The 22,606-nt window shown below is 36.8% G+C and overlaps 1 protein-coding gene across 8 annotated transcripts in view; it reads left to right on the forward strand.

Moving 5' to 3' along the window:
- LOC128923552 (protein rtoA-like) overlaps positions 1-22,606 on the forward strand; it is a 2,411,103-nt gene that overhangs the window by 1,637,397 nt on the left and 751,100 nt on the right. For all 8 annotated transcript variants that reach the window (XM_054235822.1, XM_054235824.1, XM_054235823.1 and 5 more), the window contains 2 exons: positions 15,953-16,006; positions 16,246-16,299. In XM_054235822.1, coding sequence (XP_054091797.1) covers positions 15,953-16,006; positions 16,246-16,299 — 108 coding nt within the window. The remainder of the gene's footprint in view (positions 1-15,952; positions 16,007-16,245; positions 16,300-22,606) is intronic.

Raw genomic sequence — 22,606 nt, forward strand, 5'->3', positions numbered from 1 at the left:
GAGGTACTGCACAGAATGCACAGATTTACGCGACAACAAAAATATTTTTGATGAAGTCATGATTCTGTTGGCAGGTGATTTTCGCCAGACTATTCCTGGATCAACTGTTGCTGACGAACTAATCACATTCCTAAAATCATCTAATTTGTGGCGACACATAAAGAATCGCCAATTAATAAATAACATACGAGTTTTTCCAACAATATCATACTGCGATTGTAGAAATAGTTAAAAATTGGTAGCGATGTTGTAAGTGGAGAATTGATCCTTAGCCGATTAAGAGGAACTGAAACAATATACGTATGTCTTCTTTCTAGAACGTTTTATTTGCGACTAACTTAAATCGTACAAAAAGAAACTCAGGAATATAACTGAGAGAGTTGTATTCAATTTTTAATACAGTTATGACAAATATTATATATAGCTCTCTTTAATACAGTAGTGGCGAATATATTATAACACTCCTTCTCTACATATACATATTTCATTTAATATAAACCCATATTATTTCGAAATTTTCAATGTTTAGTTTTTTGCAAATTCTTTGTAAAGATGTCTGAAAACATTTCTTCTGTACAAATATAATTCAACTTAATTTCATTGTTTTTGTACATATGTATCTCGAACGTGATGATATTTTAAGTCAATATGTTTACTCCTAGAATGGTAAACCGGATTTTTAACTAAATGCATGGCACCCTGATTATCGCTATTGATAACTGTAGGCCCATTGACTAGGAAACCCATTTCTGTGAGTAATTTCCGAATGTAGGCCGCTTCTTTTGCGGCTGTTGACAAAGCAATATATTCTGCTTCAGTGCTGCTTAATGCTACAACACTTTGCTTCTTTGATTCCCATGAAAAAACGCTGCCTGCTGCTATAAATGCACTGCCGGTGTATGACTTCCTGTCGCTTGCATCGGAACCCCAATCAGCATCAACATAGCACTTAACATATTTCCCCGTCCATTTATAGTGAAGTTTCAAATCGATGGTCCCTTTTAAATATCGCAAAATATGTTTCGCACCAGTTTCGTGCTCAGAATGTGGTTCTATATTCTGTTGCGATAATTTACAAACAGAGTGCAGGATGAAATCCCTCGACGTCTCTGAGTAAATACCTGTCGTTAGGAAGTGTTTTGAAAACTCTACAGGGACCTTATACTTGGGGGTAATCTTTTTACATACACCTGGAGTACTTATATAATTTTTTACCATGACATAATCTCCTTCCATATACTTTCTCTGTGTCCGGTTTTTATCTTTCAGCAATTTATTAGAATTTTGAGACTTTGAAATATTCTCTTGTCTTTTGGCGATCCTCTGGCAATTTTTACATGTTTTACGTTATTTGTTTCCAAAAAATTTTCAAAATCTTTTGATGTAAACGCACTGCCCCGATCAGATATCAATACCCTTGGACGACTGTAAATACTAAAATACAATTTTGAACAGCTCAGGATCTCCCTCGTGCCTGCTGAACACACCGCATACAACTTAACAAACTTATTTTTTCTTTGAATGTTTAAATGACACTGGACCGAAGTGATCCACGTGAATAGTTTCGAAAGGTACGTTTCCTTTGAGTATATTATGTAAGAGGCCCTCATGTTTTCCACTCTTCGGGGAAAATGCAATACACTTCAAGCAATTTGAGATATATTGTTTAATTTTTTCCTTCATTTTGGGAAACCAATATGATTTTATTATGGCGCTGAAAACTTTGTCACTTCCCATGTGACCCATTTCATCGTGATACTTTCTCAATAAATGTTCTTCCATCTCATTTGGTATATAAAATAGTATATTTTGTCCGTTTTTTCCATAAACTAAGCCATTCCGCATTTCAAAAAAAAACATTTTCCTTATTTTCCAACTCTCCCCGGATCTCAATAATTTTTTTATGCCGATTTTGGCAAATTGACAGATTTTGCGCAAATGTGTTTTCTTCGAGAACTAGGATATTTGAAGTGCGACTAAGTGCGTCCACATGGAGCATTCTATCTCCATTACGATGTTCGAGAACATATTGAACATTTTGCAATTCCAGTGCCCATCTGGCTATTCTAGGATTTACTTCCTTCTTATTTAAAGTTAGTGTGAGTGAATTGCAATCAGTGACTATCTTAAACTTCAATCCTTGCAGAAAATCCCGAAATCTCCGAAGAGCATAAATAATTGCAAGTGTTTCCAGCTCAAAGCTGTGGTATTTAGATTCAAGCTCGCTGGTACGTTTAGAAAAATAAAAGACTGGATGGAATTTGCCATCTCTATTTTTTTGTAATAATATTGCACCAAATCCCCGAGAGCTGGCATCACAATGCAGCTCTGTATCGTCCCTTGGGTCGTAAATCCCTAAGATAGGAGACCCAATTAATTTATTTTTAAGTTTCTCAAAACACTGTAACTCGTCTTCTCCAAATGTAAATTTAACATTTTTTTATAAGTTTGTATAGAGGCTGAGCTTCTCTCGAAAAATCCTTAACGAATCTTCTAAAGTATGAGCATAAGCCCAAAAAACTATGTACAGCTTTTGTGTTGCTTGGTATACGAAAGTTACCTATACCTTCTACATTCTTTTCATCCGATCGAATACCTTCACTCGAAATGTTATATCCTAAATAGCGTATTTCTGACTCCATAAAATGACATTTATCTAATCTCAATTCTAATTTGTTTTGTACTAATTTATCAAAAACTTCCTGCAAAATATCTAAATGCTCTTCTTCATTACTTGTAGCTATCATGATATCGTCTAAATAAATAGCAATTTTCTCTGCTCGAATCAGATCATCGAAAACATGGCTAACAACCCGCTGGAAAGTTGAAGGGGCATTTTTCAGACCGAAAGGCATTTTCAAAAATTCGTACTGCCCCATTGGTGTTACAAAAGAAGTGTATTTAATTGATTCTTCAACCATGTCTACGTGATAGAACGCACTCTTTAAATCTAATAACGAAAAAATACATTTATTTGCTAGTCTATCTAACAGATCATCAATAAGAGGCAAAGGATAGCTATCTTTCAATGTTATCTTATTATATATAGTATATAATAAGATATATCACCTGTCTTTTTCCTTACTAAAACAATGGGGGAAGAATACTCTGACTTACTCGGCCTAATTATCTTGTTTTGCATTAAGTCATCTAAAACAACTCTAACTTGTTGTTTTCACTGTATGACAGTCTTCTCGGAGGACTATTAAAAGGTTTTTCTGTACTTAACAACAGTTTCATCTCACATCTAATTTTTGGTGTATCGGGACGCTTACAGCACATATAATAATCTTGAAATAGTTGTACAAATTTTTGTTTTGTATAGACACTTATTTTATAATTTTTTATATAAACATTAGGGTTTTTTGCTTTAATTTCCATTACTTCAGTGCAATTCACAAACATTTTTATATTATCAAATTCAATTTGCATTAATCTTTTACACTCTTCATCAAATGTATTATTTCCGACTTTGAAATTCGAATCATCCACTTTACATTCTAATTTTAAATTAGATTTACTTAAAAAGTCTCTTCCTAAAATGATTGGATAAGTCATTGTTTCATTTGTTACAACTAACATTGTTAATTAAATTTTTTTATTTTTGAATAAAATAAAACTGTTTACATTTCCGACACTAGATAATGGACTTTTGTTTATACCACTATATTTTAAGAATTCATTGTTTTTTCTGTTTATTACTGCATCTGGTACGAACTGTTGGCGAACAAAACTAATGGGGCTTCCCGTATCAATTAACGATCCTAATAAAGTTTTATAACTAAATTTAGAATTAATAAACAAATAATTTAAAAACCTTACAAATTCATCGTCTTCCATCAATTCGGTAACATGTTGTACAGGGCGGCTCTTCCTTTGAGGACAATTTGCTGCAAAATGGCCAACTTCTGTGCATACATGGCAAGCACCAAGCTCTCGTTTGGGTTTTCGGCATACATTTGCTAAATGTCCAACAGAGCTACAATTGTAGCATCTCACGACTTTTGTTGTTTGATGTCCATTATTCGACTGCTCATGTTGATTATCTGCTGTAATTCTCTTTGATATGTACCGTGGCAATTGAATATTTCTAAATGCTTCTAACAATTCATATTTGTCAAGAAATCGTTGCATTTTAGCTTGTGAACGTAAAGTGTTATCCGGAATACCCTCAATTAGATATTCAACCAGTTCATCTTCTCCAATTAGAATTCTATTTGCCAGAATCAGCTTTTCATGGAAATATTCTCGAAACGATTCGGTAGTCAACCACTCCCTGGTTTCAAATTTTTTCTTTAGCATCAAATAGCTTGTTTTTTCTTCAAAGAGAGAGCTCATTTCTATTAAAAACTTGTCTATAGGCATTAAAATCAAATCACTTCGAGAATGCAACCACTTTAGCGCATTGTCTTTTAATTTAGTTGCAATTAGTGCTCTTGTGTTGTTATCGTTAAGTTGGTAAACACCCTGAATATTTTTTAGTTGTGTTTGCCATAGTTTAAAGCATTCACCACTACCAGAAATGTCCGAAATAAGATCTTTCACATCTGTGAACTTTTGCTTATTGGAAATGTCTCTCTTTAGAAGTTCATTTTCACGCTTCAATAATTCCAATTCGACTTTTAAAAGTCACATGGCCGCCGATCGTGCTGCCACCCACTATTTATTTTTAATTATTTAGATATATAATTTACATACAGCTACTCACACTCAAAATGGGACACTACGAAAAGTCCACAATTCCTATATTTTAAACTCAAAATTGAAGCCTTGCTTAAGTTTTAAAGTTTATTTTCAATATAATTCATTTTATTAATAATATTTAAAGACAAATCAAAACAATTTTTCCTTTTATTTCATAAAACAAATAAATAATTTGCATTTTGGGTTGAACATTGCTTAAATTGAAGCTCACTCTTAAAGTATTTTATTATAATATTGCTTTGGACGCATGATTAGTATTTGGTTGACTTCCCTTGGTGGCAATCACAGCATGCAGACGTCGGGGCATACTTTCCACTAATTTTTTTCAAAATTCTGGCTCAATATTATACCATTCTTCCTTTACAGCGTCCTTCAGAGCGGTAATATTTTTCACTCTTCGTTTGGCAACTCTTTTTTTCAATTCCGCCCACAAATGCTCAATTACGTTTAAGTCTGAAGACTGGGGAGGTGTCTCCAGTACTTTCGGGCAATTATATAATAGCCAGTTTCGCGCATTCCAAGACTTATGCTTCGGATCGTTATCCTGGTAAAACACGAAGTCGTCTTTTATGCCGAGATTTTCAGCGCTTTCCTTCACAGTTTCTTTAAGAATATCAATATAATACTTAGAGTCCATTACTCCGTTGACGAAGTGTATTTTACCGACTCCAGACTCAGACATACACCCCCATACCATAAGAGACCCGCCACCATATTTTACTGTTTTTTTAATCGCCGCATCATGAAGTTCAGTACGAGGTTTCCGCCAAGCAAATCTTTTTCCATCCGGCCCAAAGAGATTTAGTTCTTTTTTCGCTTTAGGTTCTTTTTACAGACGAAACCAAAATAAATCTTTCTTTCTTTCGTGTTTTACCAGGATAACGATCCGAAGCATAAGTCTTGGAATGCGCGAAACTGGCTACTATATAATTGCCCGAAAGTACTGGAGACACCTCCCCAGTCTTCAGACTTAAACGTAATTGAGCATTTGTGGGCGGAATTGAAAAAAAGAGTTGCCAAACGTAGAGTGTAAAATATTACCGCTCTGAAGGACGCTGTAAAGGAAGAATGGTATAATATTGAGCCACAATTTTTCCAAAAATTAGTGGAAAGTATGCCCCGGCGTCTGCATGCTGTGATTGCCACCAAGCGAAGTCAACCAAATACTAATCATGCGTCCAAAGCAATATTATAATAAAATAATTAAAATACTTTAAGAGTGAGCTTCAATTTAAGCAATGTTCAACCCAAAATGCAAATTATTTATTTGTTTTATGAAATAAAAGGAAAATTTGTTTTGATTTGTCTTTAAATATTATTAATAAAATGAATTATATTGAAAATAAACTTTAAAACTTAAGCAAGGCTTCAATTTTGAGTTTAAAATATAGGAATTGTGGACTTTTCGTAGTGTCCCATTTTGAGTGTGAGTAGCTGTATTTTATAAAGCTGCCACAATACCAAGTAAATACTTGAGTGGACCGCCGTCCACTACGTCCAACACGCTAGAGATTTGTTCTTTGATCTTAACAACTTCATCCAGCTTCGAGCAACCTATAATCAAATCATCAACATATACCATGATTATACATTTCGTGTGTAAACACAGGGATCACTGATGCGCGGTGTAAACCCGAATGACTTCAGGACATCATCAAGCATTCCATTCACGGCCGCTTTGTTTTAGACCATACAGGGCTTTATTTAATTTTAAAACCCGCTGAGGAAACTTCTTATCTACAAAGCCTTCTGGTTGCTTCATGTAGACTACTTCGTGCAAATCGCTATTTAGATAAGTCGTAGATACGTCCCTTTGATGCAAATATAGCTTATACTCGCATCCTAGTGGTAACAACATACGCACTGTCGCATATCTTACAACTGGAGAGAACGTTTCGGTGAAATTAATACCGTACTGCTGGCTATAACCTTTTGCCACTAAACGACTCTTGAATCGCTCAACACTGCCATCTGCGTTTCGCTTAATATTGAAAACCAACTTGCAATTGATTGCCTTCTCGTTTAATGGTAACTCTACTAATGACCAAGTTTTGTTCTTGACCAATGCGTCGTCATCAGTAAGCGCCTCATTTACTGATTGTGGGATCTTGACGTCGATGTTTTTAGTGAAATTCAATACATGTCGCTCTTTTCGAGGACGTCCACGATTACCACTGCGAACCACTCTGGGTCTATCACGACCATACGTTATTGTCTCCTTATCGCTGCTTACTTCAACGTTAACTTCGCTTTGCTCATCCTCACCGATTTCATTATTACTGCTCGCTTCGTCTGCATCTGGCAAAACAGGTTTCAATACTGCCTATATATGTATTTTCTAAGAATATGACGTCTCTGCTCACTATCACTTTACGTGTATCTGGATACATTAACCTATACGTTTTAGCCGTATCTGAATAACCAACCATTATCATTTCTTTGCCTTTTGCGCGAAACTTTTTAGAAATTGTCTTATTTAGGGCAATAGCTAAAGAACCAAATATTAAGATGTGCAACACTTGTTTTCTTACCCACAAACTCTTCATAGGGCGAAGATTTTGAGAAGCACGAGCAAATGGTTTTCTTTTTGCGCTCTAATTATTATTTCTGCTTTTCTATCTTTTACAAAAGTTTGTTTTTCTTCGAATACTACAGTATATCCACGTTCGCAAGCTTTGCTTACAGAAATAAAATTGCATCGTAACTGAGGGACATACAAAACGTGTTTTAGCTTTAACAAAAATTTATCACTTTCAATGTGTACTTCACCAACTCCTTCTGCTTCTACATATTTTTCTCCAGCGAGTTCTATTTTCTCAGTCTCTCGTATGTTACAAATAACGATCGATCACTACAAATATGTGCAGTTGCTCCACTGTCACTGCACCAAACATCACGACGAATTTTGAAGGGAGCAGCCGAAGCGAGAATAGCTAACGATTTGTTATTTCTTTGCTGTTCTACTCGTTGCTTTTTTCGCGGTTCTCTACAGTTGGCAGCAAAATGCCCAAATTTTCCGCAGTTGTAACATCTTCCTCGTTGCCTTTTTTGTTCGCTGTTTCGTGACAAGTAAAGTTCTGCGTTACTGCTGACGTCGCTGCCACCTTTGATGCTCCCGTTAGGATTTTTCTGGAACTTAGCTCTCGCAACTAACGCCTGGTGCGATTCGGAATTAACGGATTTTTCGCCGTTACGCCTAGCACCGTCTTCGAGCAATTTCAACTTAAGTGCAATCAATGTAGGCAATGTATCACGTGATTCAATGGCCACTACAAAATTTTCGAATGATTTTGGCAAACTTGCCAACAAGATTATGGCTGCCACCTCATCTGGGAGGTTAACACCTATTTCAGACAACCTCTCCTGAACTTCGAAAAATTCACTTACATGATTTGAAATTATACTCGTATCACCTTCTGCAACTTTTAATGATAGTAACTTTCGAAATAGTGTATCTTTTCTTGCAGGGCCACTGGGTTAATGAATCTCCTTCAACTTATTCCATGCTGCTCCTGCTATCAAACAATGCTTCACGTGGCTAACTTGCGATGGCTTGATGCACAACAATATGCTTGCCAGCGCATTTTCATCTTTTAGATCGAATGCCGTCGCTTCTTCTACCCATGAATTTTCACTTTTTGTTAGCTTTCCGCTAACTACTGCCCACAACTCTGAGTGAACCAGTATGCTCTTCATATGGATTGACCATGAAACATAATTCGCATCATCGAGTTTTTCGATGGCGTATAAACCACTACCACTCATTTTTTATTAATTTTGGCAAACACTTTTGTGACCTGGGCCCATCACCTGTTGTAAGTGGAAAATTGATCCTTAGCCGATTAAGAGGAACTGAAACAATATACGTATGTCTTCTTTCTAGAATATTTTATTTGCGACTAACTTAAATGGTACAAAAAGAAATTCAGGAATATAACTGAGAGAGTTGAATTTAATTTCAAATACAGTTATGACAAATATTATATATAGCTCTCTTTAATACAGTAGTGGTGAATATATTATAACAAGCGACGCAGTTGGCACCCGATGGATTAATAAAATTTTTAACGGGGGTACGGCTTGAGTAAGCTCCTCTTTCGTGGCCATGAAGTGATAGGCCACGAAAGAGGAGCTTATTCATCGTGTTTTTCTGAAATGAAACCATAATATACGTAATAATTTTATCTCTGCATTGAAAGTTATACTAATTTAATGTATACCTTAGCCACAAAAACGTGTGGCCGGGTCTGTTAGTTTTTAATATTAATAGAATTAATAAACACTTTCATATTTACATATGAACTGATTTTTTACATATTTTGTGATGTTATTTGTTTTTGTTTTATTACTATACTAGTTTACTTAATAAATTTGTTCATGAAAGAATCTCACCAAACTCCTACAGTCCCTTCTATCCAGTGACAGAATGAGTTTGGTGTACTTTTCGTCTACGGTTTCACACATGACTTTAGCGATTTTACACCCCGGCATATTTGTCCAACGTGTTAGGATTTTTCTTTTCATGCCCATGTCCAGATCATTGGACAGACAGTGCATGGGTTTGCCATTGTCGGTCGCGTTTCCGGAAGTCATTTTTACACTATTCTTGGCAATTTCGTCCACAATCTCGTTGCCTTCAATGCCTTTATGTCCTGGCACCCAGTAGAAGTGAAGACACGTGTTCCTAGCAACTCTCTCCACTGCCATCCTGGTATTATCCAAAACACTTTTGGCCGAAATGCAAACCGAGGTTGTTGCCTTGATTGCTGCTTGACTGTCTATGTAGATATTGACTTTGGAGTATCCGGTTGCGGCTTTCCCAATAGCAAACACCTCCGCTTGAAAAATACTGCAGTGGTTCGGAAGTTTAAAAAGCTGCCTTATACCTAAGTATCCGGTTGCGGCTTTCCCAATAGCAAACACCTCCGCTTGAAAAATACTGCAGTGGTTCGGAAGTTTAAAAAGCTGCCGTATACCTAACTCCTGACAGTATATTCCAGCACCTACCCCGTCCTCCATTTTCGAGCCATCCGTGTAGATATTTAATGTGCTGCGTAATTTTTTCATTCCCTTACGCCAACCGTCTTTTTCCAGGTTCTCCAGTTCATGAGTGGGGTCAAGTAGTCAGTACTTGCCAAACCACCCCTACCCATCGAGCTGTGCCCAAAAGTTCTATACTTAAATTCTCCTCCCGCCAGTAGTCGCCCCGGCGGCGGGTTAAGTATTCATTCAAGAGCTGCCGTGGGGGTTTAGAGTTCCCGTTATAGAGAGCGCTGAACCCTTTCCATTGGCTTTCGGTAAGTTTTTTTTTCATATATTTCTTTATTTATTGAATCTGCTCTTTGGAGCCTAACAATAAGTTATAAAAGCTTAATTCTAATTAAAACTAGACAAGCTCAACCAATTGATTGAGAATGTATATAAAGCATTAGCCAATGGGTTTGGATGATCACGGAGTTTGGATAAATATTTATTTCTGCTGTTCTCTACTTATTTCCTTATGGCCCTAAAACACTGCCTTGAGGTACACCAGCTCTTATTGGTCGTTCTTCAGATATGAAGTCTCCTACTTCGACAGTAAACTTTCTATTTTTTAAATAAGACTCCAAGGTTTTATGCATTTCGAGAGGTAATGCCACACTTTATCGAACGCCTGAGCCACATCTAGAAATATAGCAGAACAGTACTCTCTATACTCGAACACCCTTCTGATTTCGTTAGTAATTCTATTTACCTGTTCTACAGTGCCATGTTTTTCACGAAAACCGAATTGGTGCGTTGGTATTACATTATTTTCATGGAGGAAAGGAGACATCTTTGATAGTAACACTTTTTCAAATATTTTAGAAAGACAGGGTAGAAGACTGATTGGTCTGTATGAAGACGGCTATGTCAAGTCTTTACCTGGTTTCTCTATCATGATGATCTGCGACTTTTTCAATGAACTTGGATATTTACCGGAACTGAGAATAGCGTTAAAGAGCAAGGAGAGTACTGTTAAAGCAATATTTGGTAACTCAATTAGCATTTTTGGAGTAATTTTATCGTGTCCTGCCGACTTTTTAGGATTCAGCTCTTTTATGATTTTTATAATTTCAGAAGATGACGTTTGAATAGACCCAAGCGCCTCGTTAGCGCTATTGGAGATGATTGGCAGCTTAAAGCTGTTTTTTGGGCAATTAGGTTGAAATACTTTTTCCAGGTGATTTGCGAAACAATTTGCCTTATCCTCGTCACTTCGTGCCCAGTTTCCACCCAAGCCTCTTATGGGCAAGTTGGAGTCGACTGGAGGCATCACTGACTTTTGGGCTTTCCAAAGAGAATTTCCTTTGTTTGAATTTGGACACAGTTTCTTTATATAATTGTGAGTGTGGTATTCTTCCGCACGTTTAAGCGCTGTTTTTAGTTTTCGTACAGCATATATTAGTTGCACCTGAGTAGAAGGGGAGCGATTTAACTGCCATTAACGTCTAGGTCGCCTTTTTTCATTTACAAGCTTTTCTATTTCATTATTAGTGATTTTTCTGCGGATAATCGGTTTATTGCTTATGTTTGGTGTTGCTATGACAGCTGCATTTGATATTACATCATTAAATACTCTTATACCTTCATCAATATCTCTTTCTGTATCTATTTTTACATCAATATTAATGTGGCTACTCACATATTTTTTGTATTTTAACCAGTTCGCTTTGTGAGATGTTAAACCCACCTTTGGCTCAACGAATATGGGTGCTTCACACAACTTTATTAGTACAGGTGAATGATCAGAAGATAAGTCTGTACATGTATCAGCTGTCACAAGTGATCTATCTATATTTTTGGTTACAGCGAAATCAATTAAATCTGGTATTTTGTTACGATCACTGGGCCAGTATGTAGGCTTACCAGGAGATATTATATCAAGGTTATTGTGGTTCATAATGGTTTGGTACAACTGGCGTCCTTTCGGATTTTTAAGACGTGACCCCCAGTAAATGTGTTTTGCATAATAATGTCCACCTACTAGAAATCTATGACCTAGCGTTCCAAAAAGTCTTTAAATTCGCTATCTGTGATTTTAAAACGAGGTGGGCAGTATATAGCCGATAGATTTAAATCACAACCCCGATTTTTTAACGATATTGTTGTAGCTTGTAACTGTGCTGTAGCATGAGAACCCAGAGTAAAGTGGTTTAACCGATTTCTAACCAATACTGCCGTTCCGCCATGTGCTTATCCATCCGGGTGATTTGTAACATACAGTCTAAATCCCGGTATTTTAAAATTGTTTTTGTTTGTCAGATGAGTCTCTGATATTAACATTACATCTATATTTTTTTCAGACAGATATCTAATAATCTCTAGTTTATGTTGGTTAACACCGTTAGCGTTCCATATACAAATGTTTAGTATGCTCATTTTTTTCTTAATAAAGTTTGCAGCATTTGGTTTTGTGATTTTATTAAATCTTGGATCATGTTTTGCATTGTAGACATAAATTGTGTCATACATTGCGTAAGATTTATAATCATAGTTTCAATACCACTATTTGGAGGATTTTGCGGTGGTTGCATTTGTACATTGTTGCCTTTTACAACATTGGCATAGCTCCCTTGTACATCAATTTTTTTAAGTATACCGGGTTTAGGAATATGGTCTGTGATATCAATAATGTCAGTACGGGGAGTATGTAACAGTTGGTTACGTCTTGCTTGAATTCCCTGTGACAACTTCGATTTCAAATCTTTATAAACAGGACAACCCCTGTGACTTCCTCCACAGTTGCTACATTTTTTGTTTAAATCCTCTTTCTTGAGGATACATTTTGAAGTTGGATGTAAATCTCCACATACCACACAAACACTGCGTAGAGTGCAATAAGATTTGGTATGCCCATACTCTTGGCAGTTGGTGCATTGTACCGGACCGTTTCTTTTGTGTGGTTCTTCTACGGTTACTCTACGGTGCAGCAAATATTTTAAATTATATATTGGATGCACTTCGTTCTTTTTAAGCTGGTTAGAATTCGGCATCAATTCAATTCTAAACATTGGTTGTGGTACTTTGTTTCTGTTAAAGATGTTTACGACAGTTTTAACTTCAAAGCCACATTCTTCAAGAGCTTCTTTGATTTCACTAGAGTCTACATATGACTCTATACCTTTAATTACTACAGCTAGGCCCTTTGAGCTCTTCAACTGATAGGAATAATAATTTTTGCTTTTATCCGACAAAAACTTTACAACATCCATAAAACTTTTCTCAGTGTATGCCTGTATTTTCGTTTCATCTATATTGCCTTTTTTGAAAGTCACTATATGAAAGTTTTTTGTACCTACAATTTCGCTTAATTTAGCAACAAGAATATTTGAGCTACGCTCGCGCAAATATATTGGGGGCGGTTTGGCATACGCGACTGTGGTGGTATCCTTCGCATCATCATCAGAACCATTGCTTAGTACGGCAAATCTGTTGCCATTTAAAACGTCAGGTTTATTCTTGGTTGGCGTGCCGCCTTGAAATTTTTTATGATTGACCGCTGACCTCACTGAACTTAATTTCCTTTTAATATTTACGTAGCGGTCAATGCCAATCAGAACAGATGGAACTTTTTTGATTTGTGCATTCTCACCTTGCGTTATGCTTTTCTTCGCTGTCTGCTCGCTTGCAGGTACCTGCTTATTTGTTGATGCGGTCGTGTTTGTTGCTGGCCGTTGTTGGCTGCCGTTCTCTGCTGCTATTGTTATTGCTAAGCTCTGCTTAGGGTGCTGCTCAGTTGATCGCTGTGATGTCTCATCCTTCTCGCCTTTGCCTTGTTTGTTGGTAGGAGCTGGTTTTGCAGGCTCGACAAAGCTAAAGTAGGCATTCAGAGAATGCCTACGGCCTTGTTGGTGAGTCTGCGCAGCGCTCGTGTTATTGTTTATTTTCTCGCACATAGAATTTGTTATTTAGTATTTATTATTGTTTATACACTTTTATTTTTGTGAGTTTTTTGTTTTGCTAACAATTTCGGCGTTATTGACTTACGCTTGGCTTAATGCACTGTTTAAGTTGTTTTGTTTTTTACGTATTTTATTTTAATTTTAGGTTTTAGAGAATAATCACGGAGCGCATCAAATACACGTCCGTATAGGTTGAAAGCTCTCTCATATGATGAATTGAGGCTTTCGGTAAGTTGATTTCTTTATGCCTGTCCACCACACAATAGCACCATAGAGCAGAATTGGTCTCACTATCACTGTGTAGCAACAGTGCATGAGAGAGGGAGAAAGCCCCAGGTAGTGCCGAGCAGCAGCCTGCATGCATAAAGAGCATTACTAGCACTCCTTACTCGAAAAAGGAACTATGATTACTTTTTACTTCACCAGAGAAAATTATTTACTACCTTTTTTCCTCAAGAAGACAATTTTGTATATTGCCAGGAGCACTCCAAATAAATGGCACTTAATTATTGATAGCTCCAAGCGAAGTTTAAAATGTGTCATTTTACACAATGGAAACAAATATGGTTCAATATCAATATCACTCAACGAAAATGACAGAAGCTCCATTGCTTTGGTATTGACAAAAAAAAAATATACTAAACATCAATAGGTCATTTGTGTGGACTTAAAAATGGTAAGCTTCCTTCTGGGTCACCAGGGTGATTTATTCAATTATCCATGCTTCCTGCGTCTAAGATCAAACACACTAATGGATTAGAAAATAGTGGCCTAAGGGATAAAATCTGAAAAGGGGGGAAAGCATAAGAGAGAACAAGAGAAAAACATATTCCCATCATATCATATTAAACATCATATCATCACAAACGTTTTTTTTTTTAACAGCCAATAGTTGTATATGGGCCAACGCATAAGACGAAACAAAAAGGTATGTTCGATCCTTGACTTGTTGAAGAGATGTTGTCGAACTTCTACAACCAACACACACCAAATGCTACAAATTTGCTCAACCCATTTTTGTTGTCGAACAATACATGCTGAGCTATAGCGCAACCCACACAGAATCAAACAAGACAAGCAAACATAGACAAGACTCAAAAACCCGTTTCGTTGCTTACCGCTGCACCGTGGTTTTTCAAAGGCAAAATCATGCATTGCATATAATTTAAAATAGATATTGATTAGTATAGTATTTTTATTTGAAACAAAAATGGGTCTTCATATATAATTATTAAAAAATTATAATTTAAATAAATATTAGATAAATAAATTACTTAAATAGTGTTATAATTAATCTTTCCGCAGGAATGCGATAATTTGTATTTTACTTAAGAATTAAATGATTTATTAAATATAGCAAATATTCGAATGTTGACACCTGCATCTTTGTGAAATTCTGAATTTTTGAGCACAATGTGTGCAAAATTTGAAGAAAATCGTTTTCTAACTTTTCGATATGTCGTTTTCACCGGCTTAAAAAATTGAGTTTTGATAAATGCGTTTAAATTTTTACAGTCATACTGATGTGGCCTGATGGGCGGAACTTCCAAAGGGTATATCACTTAGAATGTTATTCGGATTGCTTTGATATTTGCCACGTCGGATTGTGTTGCGCTTGGTGTGGGTTAGAGCATAACATGTTTTTGTCAAAAAGTTTTTGACTAATCCGGTGTGGGTTCACGCTAAGTTAACCAAAAGTTATAATCTTTCTTATTTCAATGGTATATAACATTTTCCAAACAAGCTAATATGACAAAGTTGGATATTTGGAAAAAAATGAAGTACGAATGAAAATGGAATAAAATTATACACCTCCAACCTTAGATATCGAATAAGATATATTAGTGCTTATTAATGATTTGTATTCTTACAGCCGGTTTCACGACATTTGTTCATTAAAAATTAAGTTCTATTTAATTTTAATTTTTTTCACCATTATTCAAAATTGGCATACAAAAAATTAAAAAGCATGAATGTTAGAAAGGATAAAAACATATTTATGTAAACAAAATATTTTATTTATTTGTCAAAATGGAAAAAAATTTTGTAAATCAGCTAGTAGAAAAACGTAACCGTCGTTAAATATGACAGTATTTAAATAAAATTTAAATGGCAAAGCCTGACCATTTAAATAAAATTTAAGTCAAATTGTGTAACTAAAATAGATAATTTTTCTCTTAAATTTGTTCCGTGAAAATTTAGAAAATTTAGACAAACAATGCTTATTACTCTTTAAATCGATTATAATGATTAACAGTTTATTGATTTCATATCATAAATTTAATGCTTTGAGATTGTTAATTATTGATATGTATCATTTTAAGTTTCAGTTACGACCGCATATTGGTGAACAAGATTCGACAACTGAAACCAAAGATGTAAGTTGATATTAAACATGGCTATTACTATAGTAACAAAAAGAAAAGTTTCGTTGAAAAAATAATATGTATTTTTCTCTATTCTTGATTTTTTGCAAATTTTAGCGCACTTTATTTTATGGATATCGAAATCTTAATTCTTACCTTTTAAGTTTTCGCTTGAAACACGAAATAATATGTCATCGTTATTTTTTTGATAAATTCTCCGGATGCTAATTCTTAACTTGCTTATTTTTCAGTATCAGTTTCACTCAATCAATATCGGAGAAGATTCGACAACTAAAACAAAAAATGTAAGTAGAATAAAAATATGTATAAATTCTAAAATTCTTGAAATTATTATTCTAAAATAATTGTCTAAATTTTAAATCCATATATATATATCAAAATATATAACAAGTAAGGAAAGGCTAAATTCGGGTGCAACCCATTTATTCGACATAAAGTCCAATAGAATAACGAAAATCATTATATATAGTATACTAGCAGACTCGATCACACGTTTTTGTGGCTAAGGTATACATTAAATTAGTAAATTTTTCAATATAGTAAAAAAAGTCTTACGCATAAAGAAGAAAACGTTATAGCCGGTATATTGATTGATATACAATGTAGTGGATCTGTATTAAGCGTAAATCATCATAGTGTGTTAAACTTTTAAATTTTTAATCGTATATTGAAGTATGTAACAATTGAGCAAATTTCATATTTGGTTAATCTTGGCTTTGGTGACGATATTGATTACCTTATTCACAGCCAGTCTTGTTCTTTTGCAAAGTTTGATGTTGATTTATGTTACGCAGCATGATGACAACTCACACTACTTTTAATTGCAAGTGAGCAAATAGTCTGTGGGCTAATTGAATACCTCATCCTGGTTTGTAGCTGTGTCAACTCTCCTTTAACGAAATTCTAAATTGTCACATTAAGATCAAAGAGATCCTTGTTTTTTTCCACCAATATAGTCATTCAATCAGCCATTTATGTTTATTATATTATGGTTCCATGTCAGGAAAAACACCATGAATAAGCTCCTCTTTCGGCCATGAAGTGACAGAAACCCGTTAAAAATGTTATTAATCCATCGAGGTGTCAACTGCGTCGCTACCATTTTCAACTATTTCTACAATCGCAGTATGATATTATTAGAAAAACACTCGTATGTTATTTGTTAATTTGCGATTCTTTATGGTCGCCACAAATTAGATGATTTTAGGAATGTGATTAGTTCGTCAGCAACAGTTGATCCAGGAATAGTCTGGCGAAAATCACCTGCCAACAGAATCATGGCTTCACCAAAAATATTTTCGTTGTCGCGTAAATCTTTTAAAGTCCTGTGCAGTATCTCCAGCGACTTGAATATCTGGATAATCTTCTTTATAGCTCTTTTTTTTTGGCGATTTTGCAGACTGGTGTTTCGTCCTTGGCTCTTCTTGACTGTTTTCGAGACTAACGACACAAATTGTTTGTATGGGTGATTAGAAAATTGTGGATTTAAGACTTTTTCAGGCAATTTTTCTAATTTTTCTCTCCGTAAGAACCAACCCGGTACCTCTTAACACATTCTAAACAAAAAATTTGCGAAATCGGTTTAGCGGTTCTCGAGTTATTCGCTTAGCAACACATTTGGCGATTCATTTTTATAATATAGATAAAGTTAAATAAATAAATTGCTAAAGTATAGCCCTTCCTTACTTGATTTTTATAATTTTGTTGTCAATTCAAATAAAATCATCTTCTTGTTATTTTCCTCACACTTTTTCGATATATATTTACTTTCTATTCCTTCCCAGGCCTTCCATAAATATTTCAAAACTAAAATTAGCCAGATCGGTTTGGCCCTTCTCGACTTTTTCGAGACTAACGACAAAAATTGTTTGTATGGGTGATTAGAAAATTGTGGATTTAAGACTTTTTCGGGCAATTTTTCTCTCCGTAAGAACCATCCCGGTACCTCTAAAAACATTCTAAACAAAGAATTTGCGAAATCGGTTCAGCGGTTCTCGAGTTATGCGCTTAGCAACACATTTTGCGATTCATTTTTATATTATAGATAAGGGCTGAGGTAATTCCTGAACCGATTTCACTAATTTCCACCACCAAGATAGTGTATCTATTATAAAGTGATGGAATCAGATGGAATACAAAATTGAGTTATATGGGAAGTAGTTGTGGTTGTGAACCGATTTTAATCCATTTTTCATAAGTGTTATCAGGGTGTCAAGAAAGTGTTATGTACCGAATTTCATTGAAATCGGTCAAGTAATTTCTGAGATATGGTTTTTTATCAATGCAATTCCATTTTTTTTAATCTGAGTGTAGCTTCTTTTTGCCATTTCCCCTGTAAAATTTAGTGATTCTATAGTTTTGCGTTAGTGAGTTAACTAACTTTTAGTATTTTTCAATATAACCTTTGTATGGGAGGTGGGCGTGGTTATTATCCGATTTCAATGTATAATTTGGTGGTGTGTGATGGTGTACCTAAGGGAAACGACTGCAGAAAGTTTGGTTCATATAGCTTTATTGGTTTGTGAGATATATACAAAAAACCTTATTTGAAAGCAGGACCTCGCCTACTTCCCCAAAAAAATTACATCCAAATATGACTCTTTCTAGTGTGATCCTTTGTACCAAGTTTTAGTTCTATAACTTTATTTATGGCTAAGTTAAGCCACTTTTTGTTTTTTCGGGTTTCGCCATTTTGAGGGCGTGGCAGTGATTCGACCTCGCCCATTTCCAATACCAACCTCCTCAGAATGCCAAGGCTTATGTGTACCAAATTTAATAAAGAGATCTCAGTTTTTACTAAACTTATCGCTTGCACGGGCAGACGGACGGACAGACATGTGTGTTACGTATCAGTATTACTTTCTTTACACCCACGTGATAGGGACTTTTAGAGTTTTTGCGTGCTTGCGGCAGTTCTCTTGAAGCCATCGTTTATTTGTAACATCGCCAATTTCAAGCAGCAGCTCATGCGAGAATTTTATCGTACCATCGAGACCTAACCAAAAATACCCAGAACAGGTTAACGGAAAACTATCACCACCTCTGCAAAAAAGATATTAGATTTACCGGCTTTAGCCCATGAGTGTGATCGTACTGGGGGGTTACTCAGAAGGGCGTTATGAATAGAAATGCGTTACGAAAGCCAATTGCGTTGCGAAGGGAAATCGGTACTCTGGAAAACTTTCGAATTGTAGAAAATGTTAAAATTTTTTTCGTTCAAATATTTTAAGAAAAGTTTACATTATTCCCAAAAAAAAATAAGAATGTAAACAAATTCAAAAACAGAAAAGTCAAACACGTAAGGAAAGCGAAAGTTCGGGAGTAACCGAAAACAAGGCATTCTTACAATGATTCTTAAATACATATGTATATTAGGGTGGCCCTTATTTTCCAAAGTATTCCGATTCTCGATCGCACCCCCTAGAAATATGCGAATAGCCCAAAAACTAGTATATACAAAGTTTTGGGTCAATCAAAAAAGGTTTAGAGGTTGCGCAAGGAGCTTGAAATCCTGAAAAATTAAGAATTTTTGCCATTTTTATGTCTCCATATTTCAAAGCCACACTATCTGGTTTCCATACCGTAATAAGATCTGCATTTTATTACCTTTCTAAAAACCAACTCCTTTCCTTACCAACTCCTAGTGTCGTCTCATCTGATGTTGACATCGTCCAAGCTTCTGCACCGTAGAGCAGGACGGGAATGATAAGCGACTTGTAGAGCTTGATTTTGGTTCGTCGAGAGAGGACTTTACTGTTCAATTGCCTACTCAGTCCAAGTAGCACCTGTTGGCAAGAGTTATTCTGCGCTGGATTTCGAGGCTGACATTGTTCGTGTTGTTGATGCTGGTTCCCAGGTATACGAAATTATCTACGACCTCGAAGTTCTGACTGTCAACAGTGACGTGGGAGCCAAGACGCGAATGCGCCGACTGTTTGCTTGATGACAGGAGATATTTCGTCTTGTCCTCATTCACCTCCAGACCCATTCGCTTCGCCTCCTTATCCATGCGGGAAAAAGCAGAACAAACGGCGCAACAACCGCGCCAATATCATCGGCGTACGCCAGGAGCTCTACACTCTTGTAGAAGATGTACCTTCTCGGTTTAGCTCTGCAGCTCTTATAATTTTTTCCAGCATCAGGTTAAAGAAGTCGCACGATAGTGAGTCACCTTGTCTGAAACCTCGTTTGGTATCGAACGGCTCGGAGAGGTCCTTCCCAATCATGACGGAGCTTTTGGTGTTGCTCAGCGTCAATTTACACAGCCGTATTAGTTTTGCGGGGATACCAAATTCAGACATCGCGGCGTAAAGGCAGCTCCTTTTCGTGCTATCGAAAGCAGCTTTAAAATCGACAAAATGGTGGTGTATGTCGCTCCTCTTTTCACGGGTCTTCTCCAAAATTTGGCGCATGGTGAATATCTGGTCAGTTGTCGATTTTCCAGGTCTAAAGCCACACTGATAAGGTCCAATCAGTTTGTTGACGGTGGGCTTTAGTCTTTCACACAGTACGCTCGATAGAACCTTGTATGCGATATTTGGGAGGCTGATCCCACGGATGGCGCAGATTGTGGGATCTCCCTTTTTATGGATTGGGCAGAGCACACTGAGATTCCAATCGTCAGGCATGCTTTCTTCCGATCATATTCTGCAAAGAAGCTGATGCATGCACCTTATCAGTTCTTCGCCGCCGTATTTGAATAGTTCTGCCGGTAATCTATCGGCCCCCGCTGCTTTGTTGTTCTTCAAGCGGGTAATTGCTATTCGAATTTCTTCATGGTCGGGTAATGGAACACTTGTTCCATCGTCATCGATTGGGGGATCGGGTTCGCCATCTCCTGGTGTTGTACTCTCACTGCCATTCAGCAGGTCGGAGAAGTGTTCCCTCCATAATCGAAGTATGCCCTTGACATCGGTTACCAGATTACCACCTTGGTTTCTACATGAGGATGCTCCGGTCTTAAAACCTTCGTTAAGTCGCTTAATTTTTTCATAAAATTTTCGAGCACTACCTCTGTCTGCCAGCTTCTCAAGCTCTTCGTACTCACGCATTTCGGCCTCTTTCTTTTTTTGTCTGCAGATGCGTCTCGCTTTAATCTTCAGCTCTCGGTATCTATCCCATCCCGCACGTGTTGTGGTCGTTTGCAACGTTGCGAGGTAGGCAGTCTGTATTCTCTCCGCTGCGAGACGGCACTCCTCATCATACCAGCTTGTTTTTTGTCGTTGCCGAAAACCAATTGTTTCGGCTGCAGCGGTACGCAGTGAGGTTGAGATGCCGTTCCACAGTTCCCTTATACCGAGATGCTGATGAGTGCTCTCAGAGAGCAGGAGTGCAAGTCGAGTAGAGTATTTCGTGGCTGTCTGTTGCGATTGCAGCTTTTCGACGTCGAACCTTCCTTGTGTTTGCTGACGGGCGTTCTTTGCTGCACAGAGGCGGGTGCGTATCTTTGCTGCGACCAGATGGTGGTCCGAGTCTATATTTGGTCCTCGGAGCGTACGCACGTCTAAAACACAGGAGACATGTCTTCCGTCTATCACAACGTGATCGATTGTGGCTAGACATTCATCCACCGGGGTGAATGCCAGGACTCTGCGACGGAGTCTCTCTCCCACCACAAATCCAACACCAAATTTGCGCTCCTTTATATTTCCGCTGTAGTAGATGTCACAAGGACCCACCTTCTTCCGTCCTTGTCCCGTCCATCGCATTTCTTGGATGGCGGTGATGTCAGCCTTGAATCGTATGAGGACATCAACCAGCTGGGCAGAGACACCTTCCCAATTAAGGGTCCGGACATTCCAGGTGCATGCCCTTATATCATTATCCTTAAAACGTTTGCAGAGGTCGTCATCAAAAGTAGGGTGTCTCATCCGAGGCTTTCTTTTTCGATTTTTCATTGGTACTTCGTTTTTATGTGGTGGGTCCCAAGCCCTACGCACAACCGCAGAAGCGGGCTTCGCCTTCTCACTTTAGCTCGCCTCCAAACGGATGTCTGTTAGCTACCCAGGGGATACTTGGTCTAAAACCGGAAGTCGTGAGCTGCTTGAACCATGTGGAGAAGAATCGTTTCTGGCCACTCCCAAGTGAATGACAATCAAAAACTTTCCTCACTTGCGTGAACTTCTACACATGATCCCATCCTGGCATAGAAACAGAATTTCTATAAAGCACCAAAAGATTAATGTTGGAACATTTAAAAAATCGAAGAGGTGACAGACAGATATCCGGATTGCAACTTTTATCGTCATCTTGGTCATTTTGATATATATGCATTCATATAACTCGTTACCTAAAACTGTATTAAAAACAACCGTTACGTGAACAAAATCATTATACTCTATGTACAAGATGTTGCGATATTGAAGTTTATCTTTATTTATAAATACGTAATTCTTTTAAACCTCTAATATAATAAAAAGGCGTTATTTACAGTGAGTACATAAAAAGAACTATTCAATGTCACTGAAACACCACATGGTGGTCATTTCGGTCACTATATAACTTCACAACCTTTACTTTTTATCCCCAATTGTCAATTTATATTTTCTGTTTTCCACCTTATGTTTCAATTAAAGACTTTGTTTTAACCTT

This window comes from Zeugodacus cucurbitae, chromosome Y, assembly GCF_028554725.1.
Source record: "Zeugodacus cucurbitae isolate PBARC_wt_2022May chromosome Y, idZeuCucr1.2, whole genome shotgun sequence".
Lineage (NCBI taxonomy): Eukaryota > Metazoa > Arthropoda > Insecta > Diptera > Tephritidae > Zeugodacus > Zeugodacus cucurbitae.